Source organism: Strigops habroptila, chromosome 21, assembly GCF_004027225.2.
Source record: "Strigops habroptila isolate Jane chromosome 21, bStrHab1.2.pri, whole genome shotgun sequence".
In the NCBI taxonomy this organism is placed as follows: domain Eukaryota; kingdom Metazoa; phylum Chordata; class Aves; order Psittaciformes; family Psittacidae; genus Strigops; species Strigops habroptila.
In genome coordinates this window covers 2251057-2268938 of record NC_044297.2, presented here as the reverse complement: position 1 = coordinate 2268938, position 17882 = coordinate 2251057, and the positions used below count along the sequence as shown (strand labels likewise).

Here is a 17882-nt window from a genome sequence, read left to right as displayed (position 1 = left end):
TGTTAAATCCCTCAGGAGCCAAACAACTTCCATAACACTTAAGAAAGTATTGTAAAAGAGCCCAGCAAATGAATGTACATCAGCCAGGGCTCCTTCCACCCCTTGATAGAGGCAAGACCTGGTTCAACCACTCTCCTGGGGAAGTGAAGAAGAGGGTTGGAACTGGATGAGCTGTAAGGTCCTTACCAACCCAAACCATGCCATGATAAGGATATTCATAACCCCCAAAAAACTCTAATTCCAAGGAGAAACATCCCACTCACAGACAACCAAGCCCAAAATGTGAATGTCTTACCTGCTGGAGGAGGGTGATTGTGGCTTCCCACAGGTTTTTTGGGGGGATCCCAAATATTTTGCTTGGCACTGCTTTATTTTCTTTGCTTACAGCAACGGTTGAGCTGCTGCAGCTAAACCAGGTTTTAGGGAAGGTTTAACCACCCAAGACAGGGACTAGAAAAGAAAACGCAGACACTAGAGGTAAAAGCAACTCTCACAGCTGCTTTTGAGCTCTTCCCAGGGAGGATTTGCATCCTCTCTGCCAAACACGAAGCACCTGAGGAAGGGTCAGTCCCACAGCTGGGTGTGTTTTGGGCAGGGGATGCTGAAGATTGGGTCATTTGAACACATCAAAGCCAGAGACATGGGATGAGGTGGGAGAGCTGATCTCAAGCACCATGCTCACCCCTCCCTGCAGCATCCCTCAAAGATGCAGCTCTTCCTCAGGTTGCTTCTGGTGCTAAACACGATGGATTTGGTTAAAAAAGGAGAGGATGCCTCAAGGCCAAACTTTATTACAAGGCAGAGGGGTCCATTTTCAAGCCCCACATCACTCCCCTGCACTGAGTCCCAGCACTCTTTTGGGGGAAAAGGACGAGTTTTTGGTAAAACCATGCAGTTTGAAACTAGAACCAAGCACTGCCGGGGCTGATCCAGCATCTCTCCAGGTTCAAATAGCCACACGTTCTTGAAGGGTTGGATTTCTCATGTACATGCTCTTCCAGACGGGGGTTTGCAGGACCCAGGTGGCCCAACAGGCATGCGGATGGATGTCCAGCTCCAGCAGGGTCCCATCACGCCGTAGAGGGGGAACCAAGGAGCATCTCTTCCACCTCCCCAAGCCACATCTAATCTCCCAGGAAAGTCATTCAGTATTGGAATCCCGGCGGGCTCAGCCGGCAGGGGTCACCCCCTGCCCATGCTCAGCGCTGCAGCCCATGGCTGATGAAGCAGACAGTGGGTGCCAGCAGCAGGACGGGGCTGATGCCACCACGCCGGTCCCCATGGGCTCGGTTGGGGGGTCCCCTCTTGACACCCATGTCTGGCCAACCCGGAGCATGAAATCCACTCGCGGCCGCGGGCTGCCGCGCTCCCGGCACGCCGTGACCCAGGCGGGGCGGCCGCGGGCGCCCCAATAGCCCCATCCCGTACCCCGCGGCAGCGCCGGCCGCGATGGCCCCCGCCACTTTGGAGCCACGGCCCGGGGTGCCCCCGCCGCGGGACACAGCTCGGAAGCCCCCGCGCAGCCCCCCGCTGCCGCCTCGGGCGCCGGTTCTCCCGCCCGCACCGCGGCGGCCGCCGGAGACGTCGCTGAAGAGGACGAGCAGCAGCACGGCCACCCAGCACCAGGCATCGCGGGGCCTCATCCTGCCCGACCTGCGGAGGGGGCACAGGGAGGGACAGTGAGCACGGTCTGTGCGCCGTGTGGTGGCCTTAGGATCGGACAACCTATGGTTAATAATCACAGAATCCCAGACTGGTTTGGGTTGGAAGGGACCTTAAAGCTCATCCAGTTCCAACCCCTGCCACGGGCAGGGACACCTTCCACTAGAGCAGGTTGCTCCAAGCCCCTGTGTCCAACCTGGCCTTGAACACTGCCAGGGATGGGGCAGCCACAGCTTCTCTGGGCACCCTGTACCAGTGCCTCAGCACCCTCACAGGGAAGAGCTTCTGCCTCAGAGCTCATCTCAGTCTCCCCTCTGGCAGGTTAAAGCCATTCCCCTTGTTCTATCCCTACAGGCCCTTGCCCAAAGCCCCTCTCCAGGTTTCCTGGAGCCCCTTTAGGCACTGGAGCTGCTCTAAGGTCTCCCCTTCAGGAGCCTTCTCTTCTCCAGGCTGAACCAGCTCAGCTCTCCTAGTAACATATTTAACATAATTAATGTATTATTGTACATATTTATGATATTCTATATATTTAATTAATATGAAGAGTGGGCACTGTCAGCCTGATGTTATGCAAACCCTCCTGACACCTGTGAGGGTGCTGAGGCGCTGGCACAGGGTGCCCAGAGAAGCTGTGGCTGCCCCATCCCTGGCAGTGTTCAAGGCCAGGTTGGACACAGGGGCTTGGAGCAACCTGCTCTAGTGGAAGGTGTCCCTGCCCATGGCAGGGGGTTGGAACTGGGTGAGCTTTAAGCTCCCTTCCAACCCAAACCATTCCATCATCCTATGGCTTCCCAAGCAAAGTTGCCCCTTCATTTTTCCACCCCTCTGCAAAGCACCGGAGCACCACGATGTGATTCCCCCCTGCCTCGTCCCTCACCCTGCAGCCTCCCCAGCCAGCAGCTCAGCAAACAGGCTCATTGTACCAAAGCTGCTGAGCCATCGAGGCCCCAAAACCATCCCCAAAATAGCAGGAGCTGTGTTGACAAAAGCCTTTTCAACAAGCAGAGCCCCCCCTGGCTGCAGCTTCCCTGTGTCAGCGTTTCCCTCCCGCGGCCCCCGCTAGAAGGTGCCAGGCCTGACACCCTCCCCTTTGAAATCCAGCACTTTGAAAACACAAAAATAGGGTTTGATTAATTACTTTGCCTCATTTTGCTGCCCTGATTCTCCAGCTAATGAAGTTTATTAGTAAGGAAAGCCAGGAGAAGCATGCATCCCCCTTCCAGCTGTTTGCAGCTGCATCACCACCTCTGAAACACCACAAACCTGGGCAGCAAACTCTGCACAAATAAAGACATGAGGTTTTGTTTTCCTTCCTGTTTTTCCCCCTTTTTATTTCCCCTACAGCATCCAAACTTATGGATCACAACCCAGGGAAAAGCCCGTCACTGAAGCAGCCGGACAGGCTGTGGTGCCTCCACAGGCTGCTCTCCCCATCCCAACCTCCAGCTCCAGTGTGTGCCAAAACCCTCCACTTTCTACCTTGATATCTGCCCGATTCCTTCTCTTTTTATCCCTCAGCTCCATGCCAAGGAAGCTGCCCTTACCCGTGCACCCTTTGCCGCTCTTCCCGTCTGTGCCCGCTGAGCTCGACTCACTTTTCCCGGTGGATAAAGCTTTGATAAGTGGAGCCAACGTCACTCGAATCCCCCTCCTGCACGGGGAGGGATAAATGGGCTTCAATGGGCTGGATAACGCTGGGGAGAAAGCAAAGTGTGGCTGGGGATAACCTTGGGGATGCAGAGCTCAGCCTCGAGGGGGCAAAAAACCCTTCATATATCAGCTTTAAAACCCTCAGAGTGTTTGAAACAAGGCTCAGCAGTGCAGAAGTTTTCTTCTAGAGGTGAGTTTTACTTTCTGGGAGAGAAATAGCCAGTGAATGGAGCTCACTAACCATGGTGCATGGGGCTAAATAGTCTCTAAACTCTACAACAGCCCAACACTCCTCCACAGAATCCTCCAGCAATTTGGTTGTGAGTCTCCAAAAAGGGAGCTTTTCTCCTTGGGAAACTCCATTGGGATTCAGGCAAGTTTTGCTCTTCTCCCTCATTGCTCCTGGCCCCCATGGAGCCCATTTCGGTAGCATTTCTATCTGCAAAGTGCTTTAGTTTGAACAAACCAGGCTCTAACTCAGGGTGGTTCATTCTGTATTAAGTTGCTACATGTTTTGTGTCCTTGTTACCCAGCGAAGCGATGCCACAGTCATCCTTCACACACACAAAAAGCTTTTCTCGCTGTACAATCCTTTCCCTAACAATGTGTTAAAGGTGGAGAAGGTACCATTAAAATTAGACCCCAAAACTTACAAAGATGCATTGCAAAAACTCAAAAGGAGGGAGAAAGTCACGAGTTTTAGTTCACATCGAGGTATAAAATGGATATTGCTGGTTTAGCCCGGGAGGAAAGAGGGTTTTCCAGGTGTGATGGTGGTAACAGAGCCAGTCCTGGTCCTGCTGAACCCAGGACAATGTGCTGGCACTGCCCCAAAATCCATGTGGAGAATAAGCCCCTCTATTTCTGCCTCCCCTCCTCCTGCCATCCCTCCTGCTTTCCATACAGCATCCCTCAGGAGATGCTCATCGCCACCCACTATTCCTCCGAGCATTATTTGGCATGTTACAGCTACCAGAGAGGTTTGACATCGTGGTTTGCTTTTTTTTCCCTAACATTAGTGCAAATTAGAAAGGAGCAGGATGGGGGTTATGAGACCAGATGCAGGTTAAGGGAATGTGCTGGGAAAAACGTGATTTACTCTTTTGCTGTAAATCCGACCCTCGGTCCCCAGGTTTGTTTTCGGCAGCAAAAGTGTTAAAATCCACTCGATTTACAAAAGCTTCCAGTCGCCTGCGAATTATTGCAATAGAAATGTGCTTTTTTAGGTGAAAAAAAGAGGAATTATTTGTGCTCTTGCCACCGAGGGGTGGGTCCTATGCAGGGAGCCCCACGCAGGCACTGCTGAAACCAGGATCTTCAAACAGAGCCCAGAATTTCTTGTCCCCATCCTCAGTGGCTTCATCCTGCTCATGGATTTCCTCTTTCTTGCTTTTCCCCCTGTTATTTGCAGGGATTTGAGGTTTTGGCTGAAGATGCCCAGAGCCTTGCTGGGAAAACTCCCATTTGCAGATGAGGAACCCCCCGAGGATGCTGCGCAGATGAAGGTGCGGGAGGATGGGTTGGCTCAGAGCTGGAGTGATCCAGGAGGACACTGGGAGCGCTCCGGGAATGACGTGGGGTTGGGATTTGGTACAGTACATCCTGCAGGCAAGCGGCTCTTCATGTGATGCAACCTGGAGCTGGTGAAGCGTTTCACATCGCCGTCGGGCCTTCGGAAATCTCCTCCAGCCTTTGCTCAATCATCAGCCGGAGGATGGAGTATCTGGAGAGGCAAAGGAAAAGAGGATTTTTGCAGCAGCAAGCTGGGGTTTTAACCCAAACTGCCAAGAAAGCCTTGGAATAATGCATGGATTAGGGATGCAAGGCTGTGCAAATGAATCCTCAGCATCAAAATAACCCTCCAACCATGTCCTTAACTCCTAGCATCTCCCCTCGATGCCACCGAGCCTGGCGTACTTGCGCATTAGCTTCTTCACTTCGCGATCCTCCTCTTCCTCCAGCTTCTGGATGAAGCTCCTGAGGATGGGCATCTCGAATTTGATGTACTGAGCTACCTGGGTGGAGGAGAAACATCAAAACAGGCAATGAAGAGGGCGATGCACCCACCCCGTGAGGCTGAAGGCAACTTCGCAGCATCCTCTCCCTCATTTAACTGGGGAAATCAAGGACCCCCACTGCCTTTTGCAACAACCCTAAAAGAAACCATGTTTCCCTGCACAGCCAGCTAATTATAGGGGAAAAAATCCCCATGAACCTTATTTGCTTTACCCACTGGCTGCAAGACTTGGCTGCTTCTTATGGTGAGCCCTGAGCAAACCCAGCGTGTGACTGAGCGCTGTTTAAGCCCAAATATACTCTAAAAAGTGCTTCATTTTGCTCTGGTTTGAGGAGGAAGGTGGGAGGAAGCCGGCAGATGGCACAACCGAGCCATTCCCACCCCGCAGCGCGTTCCTCAGCAGGAAAGGTATGAATTAGGCTCAAGGCTGTGCAGCTATTGCTCTTCTGTGCTCAGATTTGGGATGGCAAAACAGGGCTGTGGGTGTTTGTTCTTGGTTAGACTTTAAAGGTGCTTTTTAGGCACAGGACAAGGTTTTTCTCATAAGATGGGGAGTTCTCACAGGGAGATGCGGGCTCAAAGCAAAGCAAAAGGGCACAAAAAGCCTTTTAGAAACACTGTGTGGAAAGAGCAGGCAGCTGACAGCAACTTGTGGCTAATATTCATGGCATGTCTTTTATTTAGTAAAGGTTTTATAGTCATTTCAATAGAAATGAATGGCTCTAGAAAGCTAAATAGAACTTTGTTCCTTGTGAATAACGTTTGAGACCTCAGATCAGCCTGCTTGTTTCACAGCAAACATAAGCAGGGGGCTGGAATTGGGTGGGCTTTAAGGTCCTTTCCAACACAAACCAGGCTGGGATTCTATATCCACGCAGTATTCCGGCCCCGGCTGCCTCCCAAGCCCATCCACAAGCATCCCGTGCTTTCAAACTCACGTCATAGGTGACTTCTTCCACCTGGTCCTTCTCCATGAGGAAGACCTTGGAGACCTGCTCGCAGGGGCCCTGCAGGATGCGGGCGATCAGGGGGTAATCGCTGCCTCGCAGCTTCTGCTTCTCTGCAATGCCAAAAGCACCAGTGGTCAGCCCAGTGTGTGATGGGGCTTTGCCATGGCTGCACCAGGGGGGTTTTGGACACTCACCTCCACTGGTGTGGACAATGTACAGCGCAAACTCCTCCGCTGAGTTTTCAATCTGAATGGAGACATAAATCACTGTTAAAGGGCCACAATTCCACCTGAGATTTCCCCAGCTTTAAAGAACATACCACATTATTTCGCTCTGCCATTGTGTTTTGTATCCATGGGATATAAACTCCCCATGCAGAGCAACTGAGGAGCATTGGGGTGGGATATCTAATGTACCTTGAATTTATTGAGCAGCAGTTTGAGGACCTGGGGAGTCGTCATCGTGCTGTTTATGCGGACGTTGGTGATGGAGCCGTACGCCGGCGTGAACACGGATGTCTGTGGGATGCAAAGTCCATTTAAACCTTGGATTCCGCCAGTGGGGAGAGGCTCTGGGGAGCCTGGGGCTCACCTTGTGGTTGTAGAAGTGCCCGTTGATGGAGAAGCGGTGCCGGCGGATGCGTCGCTGCTCGCTGGGGGTGCGGGCACTGCCCCGGTGCCGTACCCCAACATCGCTCCGTGTCCGCATCAGCTGCGGCGTCTCCTCTGCTTGTGATTTGGGGGCTGGAAAAGACACGTTGGAAGGACAGCCCTGAGGAGAAGGACTTGGGGTGTTGGGTGAGGAGAAGCTCCCCATGACCCGGCTTCAGTGTGTGCTTGAGCCCAGAACCCCCCCGTGTGCTGGGCTGCACCCCCAGAGCGTGAGCAGCAGGTCAGGAGGGGATCCTGCCCCTCTGCTGCGGGAAGGGGAGACCCCCCTGCAGTCCTGATCCAGCTCTGGGGCAACAGCACCAGAGGGACGTGGAGCTGCTGGAGCGAGGCCAGAGGAGGCCCTGGAGCTGCTGCGAGGGCTGGAGCAGCTCTGCTCTGGAGCCAGGCTGAGAGAGCTGGGCTGGGGCAGCCTGGAGAAGAGAAGGCTCCTGAAGGGGACACCTTAGAGCAGCTCCAGTGCCTAAAGGGGCTCCAGGAAACCTGGAGAGGGGCTTTGGACAAGGGCCTGGAGGGACAGGCCAAGGGGAATGGCTTTAACCTGCCAGAGGGGAGATTGAGATGAGCTCTGAGGCAGAAGCTCTTCCCTGTGAGGGTGCTGAGGTGCTGGCACAGACTTTTCCCAGAGAAGCTGTGGCTGCCCCATCCCTGGCAGTGTTCAAGGCCAGGTTGGACACAGGGGCTTGGAGCAACCTGCTCTAGTGGAAGGTGTCCCTGTCCATGGCAGGGGTTGGAACTGGATGAGCTTTAAGCTCCCTCCAACACAAACCAGTCTGAGATTCTATGATTCTATGACCTGGGGCAAAGGGGAACCCCCCAGGGTCCTACCCCTGCTGCGAAATAGCAGCTGGAAATCCCCCCATGGATGCAAAAGTTCCCATCCCAGACATATGGCCCCACAAACTGCTCAGCACAGATTTAACCCACCAGTTTAAGCCATGGCAGCTACTGGTTTATTCTCCCCCAGCTCTTAAAGGAGCCTATTAATTCATAATGAACTGCTTAAATCCAGGCTGCTACCTGGATAAAGCCTCTTCTCCCGGCGGCTGGAGCATCTTTACTTGCTTTTTCATTATCTAACTTCTATATTTTTCTCTTCTCCTTTAATGAGAACAGGCAAAAGAGGCCAGTGCTTCAGATCTCTGTGTGAAAACTGGCCTGGCTCCAGATTATTATAAACCAGCTCTTCATCCATTTTTAATGAACCTCTGGGGCTCAAGCTTGGATGTTTTCATTCCAAGCATGTCTGCAGCAAGACAAATCTCTCCTCTCTAGATGCACACCACAGGCCACAGTGACTAAGCACTCAGGAGGAGATGGGCACGCACGTTATGCACTGATTTTAACAGGCTTTTGGAGGAAGAAATGTAATAAAAGAGTTCTTTCTTATGCACTGGCGGAGGATTAACGTCATTGGGCTGAAATAGCTGCTGGGGTAGTTCTATGGCCCGACGCGGTGTGGGTATCACCAGGGCAAGCTTGAATTAAGAAGGGGGGGAAATAAGTGTTGTGCATGGAGAGATCAGAAAGAGAAAGGGGAAAAGCTGGAGAATGAAGGATGGGGCAAAGTGTTTCATGGATCAATAAGTTTTGCACTTCCTGAGCTGGGAAGTGGATGAGCATCCTGGAGCTGGAAGGATTGGCTGGTTCTTCTCTGTCTGCAGGGTCTATTTCCATCAAAATATCACCACTCCCCCCAAAAAATACTTTGAAAAAGCCAGGAACACCTGAAAAATGCCCTGATTTAATGGGAAAAATGCATAAAGCCGTTTTTCCCAGTGGGAATTGCCGGTGAGACACCTTGTGCTGCCTTGTGCTCCAAACAAGGGGTTAACGAAGCACTGTCTGAAGGGCTCTTCCCCCTCCATAAAGAAGGAGAAACCAGGGAGGGGAAAACACTTTGCAGCAGTGTTGACTTCCCCATGGCAACGGCACTTCCCAACAGCCCTATTCTTCTTCCCTAAAAGCAGAGCCTCCGGGAAGGGGAAGTGCCGACATCCTTTTCCCAATGATCCCACGAGGCTCTTTGCTCCATCCCCCTATTTCTTTCCAAGCTCCTCTTCAGCACATCCCTTCCCCAAGCAAAATCCCTTTGGAAGGGTTTCGGCCCATTGGGGTGATGGTTTTTCTTGCTGCAATTAAATACATGAAATAGAGGTGCTTTGCAAATGGCTTAAAGGAACCAGGGGGACGATGGGGACATGACTGCTGGAGAAAATAAATGCCTGGTTTATGTTTCCTCCAATGAAACTGGAGCATAAAGCAGCTGCTCCCAACTCCCAGCCAAATCCATCCGGATCCGTGCCCGGCTCACCTGCACCGCTCCGGGGAGCTTCTCTGTTTGGCACAGCCTCTGCATCCGTGACCTGGATGTCTGGCAAGGTGCTGGGCTTCAGCACAGACCTGGCAATGGATAATGAAGGGTGCCCTGTTAGCAAAGAGCTGCAGCAGGAATGAGAACAGGGATAATTTCCCCTTTAAGCCCCCACGCTGCTGTTTCCAGGATGGGAAGCAGCCTGTTCTCCCTCGGATTTGGCAGATAACCAGCCCTGTAGGATTGCAGCACAGTCTAGTTGCAATATAAGTCCCAAATCCAACCCTGTTCTGCTCCCAAAAAACCCTTTGGAGGGTCTTATCCCAGCTGCCTTCCCAGGCAGGGATGCTGAAGCCCAAAACCACTTTTTAGCAAGCTCCAGCACCCAACCTGCACAAGCAAAGCTGAACCTACCCCTTTTTCCCTCTTTTTTCCCTAATTCCATGATTCTTCTCCCCTCGCTCACCCATGGGCTCCCAGGTTGCAGCCCGAGTGCCAGGAGGAAGAGGATGGTGGAGGGCGGATGCGCTGGTTGTCATCCTGCATCTGCAGGCGGATGGGTCGCCGCAAGCCCCAGGAGATGTTCAGCAGCCCCTCCACGATGAGTTCACCTTCCTCCTGCAGGAGAGATGGGCAGCTCAGGCTCCGAGATACAAACAGCAAGGAACAGCACCAAGAAATGATGGCTTTAGTGTGAATCAAACCCAATTTCATTGGGTTTTCACTGCTGGGTCCCTGCTCCAGGGGGGTTCTTACCTCCCGGTGCCGCAGCTGCAAGTTTTGTCCTTCATAGTAGATGTTGTACGTCTTCAAGTGTAAAAGGAGCTCGTTTCTGAGAGGAAAAATGGGAAAGATGCTGAGAAGAGGGGTGGAGGAGCAAGGGGGGACATTGCAGGCACTGTGCGGTACCCCTGGGCTGGCCAGGGGGGGAAATTGTGGGAATATGGGAGAAAGCAGGAATTGCTTCCAGGGTCAGGCTGGGCAATGAATGTGCATCACTGCTGGGGGACCCAAACCAGCTTCATTTCAGGCAGATTTGGGTCTTTTGCTGCCTTTAGACATCCCTTGTTGGGGGTATCCACTGTGGGTTCAACCCTTATAGGGACAAGCTCCCTGCAACCATGAACCTTGTGAAAAGACACAACAAAACCTGTCAGACTGTGGGGGATTTGGTCACAAGGTTGGAAAAAACAGTGTATTTTCAGAGCACCCAAGCCCTTGGGTCATGCTGGAGTCACAAGTTATCACAGGCGAGTTTATCACATCAGCTCCTCGTTCCAGAGCCTGACCTTGAGCTCAGATTAAGCCTGAGGCCTGTTCCAGTTGCAAATGAATAATGAACATTAAAAATAATCATTCAAAATCACCCATTCCCAGCTCTGAATCCCGGGAAGCAATGACCCTGGCAATCCATCACAAAGCTGTCCTTAACTCAGCTGGGTGGCTGATGGAGTTGGAGGATGCTCAGCACCAGCAGACCAGTATAATAAGCACAAATCATTTGGGGGTTCAGGGTTTGGAGGAAGAAAAAAGAGGGGGGAAGTAGCACAAAGCTGCTTTATCTCCCCAAAAATCCTCCTTGGAACTTAGGAAGCATTTTACTTCTTTACCAAAGCACAAAAAAGCAATTCCTAATGCGGACTTCTCCAGCAAAACCTCTACTTCCTAAACTCTATGAAGTATTTCATGGTTTATAGAAGCATTTGGCCATGCTCCTAAGAAAAAACATCTCAAAATCCCATCAACAACCCCATTTTTTAAAAGGAAATGGCCATTTCTTGCCCCAAAATGGCTTTCTCAATCCAAATCCAACCAAATCGAGTTACATCCCAGGGTCACTCCACTCCTCCCAGCTCAAACCCGCCCCGGAATATTGCGGTGAACTCCCCATCTAGCAGCACTGATGGTATTCCTGTGCTCCAGCCCTGCCAAGCATCTTACTTGGAGATGTATTTGTCTTTCCCGCAAGGAACCGGGTACTCGCAGCCGCCGTAATCCATCCTCCCGCTCTTCTTTCATGGGAGCTGAATTGCAAAGAGGGAGGAGAGAAAAGCACCGGCGTGAACCGCCCCGGTAGCGCATCCCTGATGCGCGCCCATGGAGATGGGGGCAAAGGAATAAAGTGCCTCGGATGTGGGATTGCTCTTGGGAAAAGGGCTCCGGCGGATGCAGCCGCGGGGGAAGTTTGATGTGCCTCCTGTGGGAAAACTGATGGGAATGAGGGAGGGGAAATCAGATAAGGGGAGAGGTGGTGCAAACTCACTGAATATTTAATACCAGCGAGGATACGCTTACGCTGACATTTGCATTTGGAGCATCCACAGACCGTCCCGGCAATGCCAGACCTGGAAGTGGGAGGGTTATCAGCAGGATTTGTCCCTTTTCTGCCTTTATTTTAACTAAGGTTTTGCTACAAAGCTGGATCTGACTGCATGCTTCCTTGTGCCACCCCCAAACCAGGCAGCAGGCGCAAGGGCTGGTTCCTTTGCCTTGGTTTTAACAATGCTGTTCCCTCCAGTGCCAAAACTTCCAATTTTGGCTGCCAAAAACTGCTAAAAAATTCCGATTTCTCTTCTACAAACACTTGGAACCCCCCTCCCAAAATCCGGCCTTGGGAACAGCCCCGGGTTAGAGCATGAGGGTGATTGTGGATGCTAAAAAGTGGGATTAAAATGAGATTTCATGTGAAACCCTCAGGGTCGCTCGGGGGCTTGGAGCACTTTGGGAATAAGGCACTGGAGAGACCTGGAAGTGCAACATCAGGGTGGTTCTGAGCGATGAGAAAGGGCATCTCAGGTCGTGCTTTTCCTTGGGTGTTTGTGGAAACTCCTACAGACGGGCTTTCATCTTCCCAGGGTCTCTTCCCTTATCCCAAAAAGAGAAACCAAGGCAAGAGAAGAGCATTTGATCTGCAGAACATTGTTTTCTTCCACCTCCCTCTTCACCACGTGCTTCCTCCCCATCCCCTGGGAAACAAGCCTGTTTTCCTGCAAACCCAATCCCACAATGACATCCAGGCGGATAGATGACTCAACCAAACCTGTGTTGGAGGAGGGACCTGCCCCATAACCTCAGCGCAGCGGCGATTCCTGCTTCTTACCCCGCGCTTTGGGATGTATCCCAGCACATAAATTCTATGCAACAGCAAAACTATTGTGTTACACCATGGAGGAGGTTGCAAAAGCAAAGCTGGTGTCTCAGCGGGCAGAAAGAGGCAGGGGAAGGGCAGGAAATGGGCCCAGCCCCGGGGCTCCAGCTCTGCCTGGGGAAAGCAGAAGAGAAACTCAGAGCCTAAATAAACTCACACGTTGCGGCGGAAAAGCTGACAAAGCTTTGGGTTTCCTGAGGAGCCGTGTGAGCATCCCCCATGGCAAAGCGGCATCGACCTCCTCCTGCGGCCGCATCCATCCATCATCCACCCATGGAATCACAGAAACAACCGGGTTGGAAAAGAGCTTTAAGATCATCAAGTCCAACCATTCCCCAGCGCTGCCAAGGCCACCACTAACCCCTGGCACTGAGGCCTCGGCTACACGGGGTGTGAACACTTGCAGGGACGGTGACCCCAGCCCTGCCCTGGGCAGCCTGTTCCAATGCCTGAGCACCCTTTGGGGAAGGAATTGTTCCTCAGCTCCATCTAAACCTGCCCTGGTGCAGCTTGAGGCCGTTTCCTCTTGTCCCATCCCTTGGGAGCAGAGACCAGCCCCCTCCTGGCTCCATCCTCCTGTCAGGCAGTTGCAGAGAGCGAGAAGGTCCCCCCTGAGCCTTCTCTTCTCCAGACTAAACCCCCCCAGGTCCCTCAGCCGTTCCCCATCACACTTGTGCTCCAGGCCCTGCACCAGCTCCGGGGCCCTTCTCTGGCCCCGCTCCAGCACCTCAATGTCTCTCTTGTAGCGAGGGGCAGGGAATAAACCCAATAATAATCATCAGAAATTACATCAGGAGGGGATTTGCTGCCAGTTTTGGGATGGATGTTGCAGGGACCTGAATTTGGGCCTTACCAGATGTGAGATACAGGAACGGTAGAAACAAGCATCTCGCTTGTGGGTGCCCCTGAAAGCGGATGAAGCAGCTCTGGGGAAGTCACCACTGAGGCCCCGCTGTACAGAGGGAGGCAGAAATGACACACGGGCTGCCTGGCTTATGCAAAATGGGGCCAAAAATACCAAAATGGATGAAAACCAACCCCCTCCAGCAGCACAGCCCCGGATGGAGCCTTTGATACCGCAAGGAGCGTCGCCCCATGGCACTGTGGTGATACAAAGGGGCGAAGCAAAAACCCTGGTTGGCTCTAAGGGGATGTTGGGGTGAATCCAGCTGGGAAAACACAGTCATGTTGGGCTGAAGGGGAGCCCCAAAATGTAGGTTCTTCCCCCGTTGTTGAGGAACCCGGTTTCCTGTTTACCACCACCTTCGCTCCATCATCACATCCCCTTCTGAGCAGCGGGAAAGGGGCAAATTCTTCCTTATTTGAGTTCTGAGAGCACTGGGCTAGGGGTGGAAGGGGTTAGGGATCCCCAAACAGAGCCCGGCCACCGCCGTGCCCCTGATGTGCTGCCGTGGTTTGCCAAAAGGCTGGAAATGGCCGCAATAAAAGGGCTGGAAACACGTGAATTGCCCAACCTGTTGCTCAACCTCTGCAGCTCGGTGCTGTCTTCATTTCCTGCACCCCCTGTGCCTCAGTTTCCCTACCCCGAGCTGATGCATTCCCTCTGCTGCTGCCTCACAAAGCACTTTTAAACCCCATCAGAGCCAATCGATTCCCGCTGCGCACATGGCAGGAGGATTTCAGCCCTCTCTGCCCTCTGACACAAGCCACTGGCTGCTCCCACAGCTGCTTTTTAGGCCTGATGGGCCCCACACTTATTCCCCTCCCTAAAAACAACCTTCCCAAGACCCTTCCCCACATCCCTGTGGTGCAGAGGAAGCTTGGCCATGCTCAAAGCACCTCGCATGGAGCAGAGATGAGCCCTCGCTTGTACTGAGCTCTGGGGACATGCACAGCTCAAAACCCACTAAAAGTATAGGAAAAAACAACCCCAAAGACCATGTTTTCAGCAGGAAAAGGGCACCATTCCCTGCTCCTGCAAAGAAAGGAGCAATTTTCAGGGGGGTTTTGCTTTCTCAGCCCCCTTCCACAGCACATGGATGCTTTGGTAGCATCCCTGCTGCCTCTTCGGCATCTCCCTGCTCCCCCCGGCCATGCAAGGGATTGTGGGAATATCCCGCTGCCGGGGGAGGCCGCGATGCTCCCTCCTGCACAACCCCTGTCCCGGGTGGCTTTTAACCAGCCCAGTGGCACCTCGACCCCGACACAACCAGCAGCAAAGCATCATCCGGAGGCGACCATTCCCTCATCATAAGCACTGAGCCCCTCCATGTGGTGTGATACAACCGAGCGCTCTCACCCCGTCCTGGCAGATCCTTTGGCTCCACGGATGCTCCCACAACCTGATGCTGCCGCGGCTCTGGCCCAAGGCGTTATGTTGAAGCTGGAATTCCGTCCGGCATCCCTACGCGCCAAGGTGCAGCAGCTCCATTGTTTTCCACTCCACTATTGTTCTCCAGCCCCGTGGCTCAGCCCCGTCCTGCACAGGGGACAGCGGGGCAGCAGTGAGGGGTGGCAGAGCCACCGGTGGGTGATGCCATGGGGGTGCCACCTCGCTTGGGGGACCAGCAAAGGGACCCATTGGCCACACTCAGCAGGCCAGACCCCCCTGCGAAGAGCTGGTGGCTTCTTGTGGGCTGTGAGAAGGGAGCTGGTGGGTCCCACCCCGGGTGTGATGGGGACCCACAGCGTGACCGGGCTGCTCGGGGCTCACTGTAGGACCCGGGTGATGCCCACGGGGGTCGGTGGGTGCAGAGGGGACACCCCGGGGCGCGGGGACCGGATCCCCCCCCTCTCCTGCCCCGGGGCGAGGCGCAGCCGCCTTCGCCTTCTACCGGCTGCGGATGGGGCTCGGGGCCGCTCCGGCTCCGCCGCGCCGGGGACAGGGACCGGGATAGGGATGAGGATGGGGATGAGGATGGGGATCCCCCGCCCGCACTCACCCGGTGCCGGTCCCGCTCCGCAGCCGGTGCCCGCGTGGGGCCGCCCCTCGGCGGGTGGGGCCGGGGCGGGGCGGGGCTGCGGGATCCCGGGACCCCCCTCTCGGGTCATCCCGGCAGCGGCTTCCCAAAGGACACCGGGAGCGGGGACCCCGGAGGATGCCCCTGGCTCGGGCACTCGGGTCCTTCTTCCCCCCCGCCCGTCCCCGACCCGGCACTGGGGTCCCAAAGGATGCTCCCTCCCTGATCCCTCAGGTTCCGGGTTCTTAAAGGACACGCTGATGCTGGCACCGAGGACCAGGACGCCAAAGGATGCCCCATCCCCGCTGCCAGGACAGAGATCCAAAAGGACACCCCATCCATCCCCAGTGCCAGGACAGAGATCCCAAAGGGCACCCCATCCCCAGTCCTAAGAGCAGGATCCCAAAGGACACTCCAGTGCCAGACCGAGGATCCCAAAGTACGCTCCATCCCATGCATCCAGGTTGGAAATGCTCTTACGATCAGCCCCAGCTCTGTGCAGGACTCCCAGAGGGAGCCTTTTGGGCTGCATCACACTGACTAAAGGGGTTATTCCTGCCTTAAAACTCCCCAAACCCTGCGATATTCCATGCCGGAGCCACGCAGGCATCACACTTTGCTGTCCTGCCTTTGGAATGGTGCAATGGGATGGCACCAACTGGATCCCATGGCCCTGGGATCCCATCCGGATCCAAACCCACCCCAGAGCAGGAGATTGAGGAAGAAATAAATACAAACAAATACATTAAGATCTGCTTGGATCTACCTGGATCTTAACCCTGGTGCAGGTCAGGATCACAGTTACCGCCGGAACGGCGCCCGGGCTCCATCCTCCGCTCCCGGCCTGCGGGTCCCATCCTGCCCCTCCGCAGGGAGAGTTTTGGGGATTGAGAAGTTCTGCGGCTGCGTCCCTCCTCCTTTGTCTGCTCCTGACCTTTCCCAGTGCTTTGGGGCTTCTCCAGCCTTTTTGTTTTTTTCCTTTTTAAGGAATTTGCCTCGAAACAGCCCACACGAAGGGAAAAATCCCACCCTCCAAACGCAAAAACAAAGGAAGAATCCAACCAGCTGCTGGGGTAAAACAAGCAGCTCCTTATAACCACGGGTTGTAACCAGCCCTTTCTGCTTGCTTTTCCCTATTTTTTTTTGTGTGATTTGTATGTAAAAGAGAAGTTCAGGAGGAGCCATCTGGCTTGGGAAAAGCCTGACTCGGCAAAAGCGAGCTGGGATGAGGGTTGTATTTATATTCCAGCAGCATCTTCCGAGGGCTGGCAGAGCTGAGAGGCCCTTTGTCATGGGAAGAGCCTGGCCCTGCTGCACAATGGAGCGGAGCCAGCCCCAAAACCCTGGGATTTAGCCCCAAAGAAGAGGGAAAGCTTCCACCTCCCACCCCCGGCTCGCACAGGGTGGATGCAATTGGAGGAAAAGGGGAAAACAAGAAACAGTCAGTTTTGCTGTGGGAACTTGGGGTTAAATCCTGATTTGCGACATCCTGCTTGTTGCTTTCAATGCATTTTGGTGGGTCGGGAAGGATCCAGCCTGGATGGAGGCATTTGTTTCCCAAAGCAAAGGAATTTGACCCACTCCTGCCCTATGAGGACACCCTGCAACGAGGGGACAGGCTGCCAGCTCCTCCTTATCCACAGTGTGAGGGTAAGGAATCCAACAGAAACCAAACCTTCTCCAGGAGGAGACCAGAACTTCTGCCCCAGCAGAGCCTGAGCATCCCTCCCAGGCTCGGGAAAAGGATGGAAAAGGATGTTCCAAAGGCAGAGCCTGTGTTTAGCAGCACAGGGATGTCACAGCCCCTGTATCACTGTTTAAATCAGCGTTTCTGTGCCAAATGCCACACAGAGAACATGGTCGATGCCTTTTAAACCATTGACTTCAATGGATTTACTTCTATTTCCACTCCCAAAGCTGAGCCTGGAGGTCAAAGACCTCAGTCAGGCGCAAGCATAAAGCACCAGCTCCAAAGTTCTCCAAAATCCAAGTATTTCCCCCCAGACAGAGCAAACATCCAAACTCCCACTTCCCATCCCCTGGCAGCTTCGCATTAGTGCAGCTTTAAGACCCCCAAGCTAATAGTTAGTAAATACCAAACAACATTACACATGTGGATACACATCAGGAGCATCTGGGAGCCGTTACACCGCCTCCAGGAAGCAGATGGGAAGAGACCTGGCTCCTGAAGAGCCCTTTGCTTGTACTCAGCACATATTTCTTGGAAACATGGTCCCTGTCTCCATTTGAGGATGTTTCACTAAGAAGGGCTTTATCTCAGGTTCTGAGCTGCTGCCTGGGATAAAGCCCTTCTTAGTGGGTTGATGCAGCTGATGCTGGATGTTGATTCAGGCAAGGCACAAGGCGAACGCGCAGCTATTGCCACAGCTCTGACCCAGTAGCACAAAGGATTAACCAGGATTAAGAGCAAAGTGGTTTTCAGCACGGATCCAAACCCAGCCCAGCTCAGGCACCATCAGAAACCCCTCGCCCTGGTCAACCAGCTGCTCCACTGGCTTTGATCCCAGCTCCACTTTCACCCCCCACCACTG

General features: G+C 53.7%; 1 protein-coding gene across 5 annotated transcripts; it reads right to left on the bottom strand.

The window, feature by feature from the left end:
* Positions 1–3789: 3789 nt before the first annotated feature.
* RASSF2 (Ras association domain family member 2) lies at positions 3790–16689 on the bottom strand. Of its 5 annotated transcripts, XM_030509933.1 has the most exons (15): positions 16097–16689; positions 14670–14849; positions 12567–12653; positions 12007–12126; positions 11525–11606; positions 11203–11285; positions 10018–10093; positions 9728–9879; positions 9262–9350; positions 6871–7022; positions 6696–6797; positions 6474–6525; positions 6268–6389; positions 5230–5327; positions 3790–5035 (listed from the first exon to the last, which is right to left on the bottom strand). In XM_030509933.1, exons 6-15 carry the CDS (start codon positions 11259–11261, stop codon positions 4966–4968), a joined length of 972 nt encoding a protein of 323 aa, XP_030365793.1. In that variant the 5' UTR covers positions 11262–11285; positions 11525–11606; positions 12007–12126; positions 12567–12653; positions 14670–14849; positions 16097–16689; the 3' UTR covers positions 3790–4965. The 5 variants fall into 5 exon arrangements, with proteins under 5 accessions (XP_030365793.1, XP_030365792.1, XP_030365791.1 ...); XM_030509932.1 differs by lacking the exon at positions 11525–11606; XM_030509931.1 differs by lacking the exons at positions 11525–11606; positions 12007–12126.
* Positions 16690–17882: the final 1193 nt, after the last annotated feature.

Excerpts from the sequence above, each read along its gene's own strand:
- RASSF2 (XM_030509933.1), bottom strand. The coding sequence starts at position 11,261 with ATGGATTACGGCGGCTGCGAGTACCCGGTTCCTTGCGGGAAAGACAAA. Across the intron at positions 10,094-11,202 it reads AAAGACAAATACATCTCCAA|AAACGAGCTCCTTTTACACT; the intron begins GTAAGATGCTTG and ends TTTTCCTCTCAG. Across the intron at positions 6,390-6,473 it reads CATTGTCCACACCAGTGGAG|AGAAGCAGAAGCTGCGAGGC; the intron begins GTGAGTGTCCAA and ends TTGGCATTGCAG.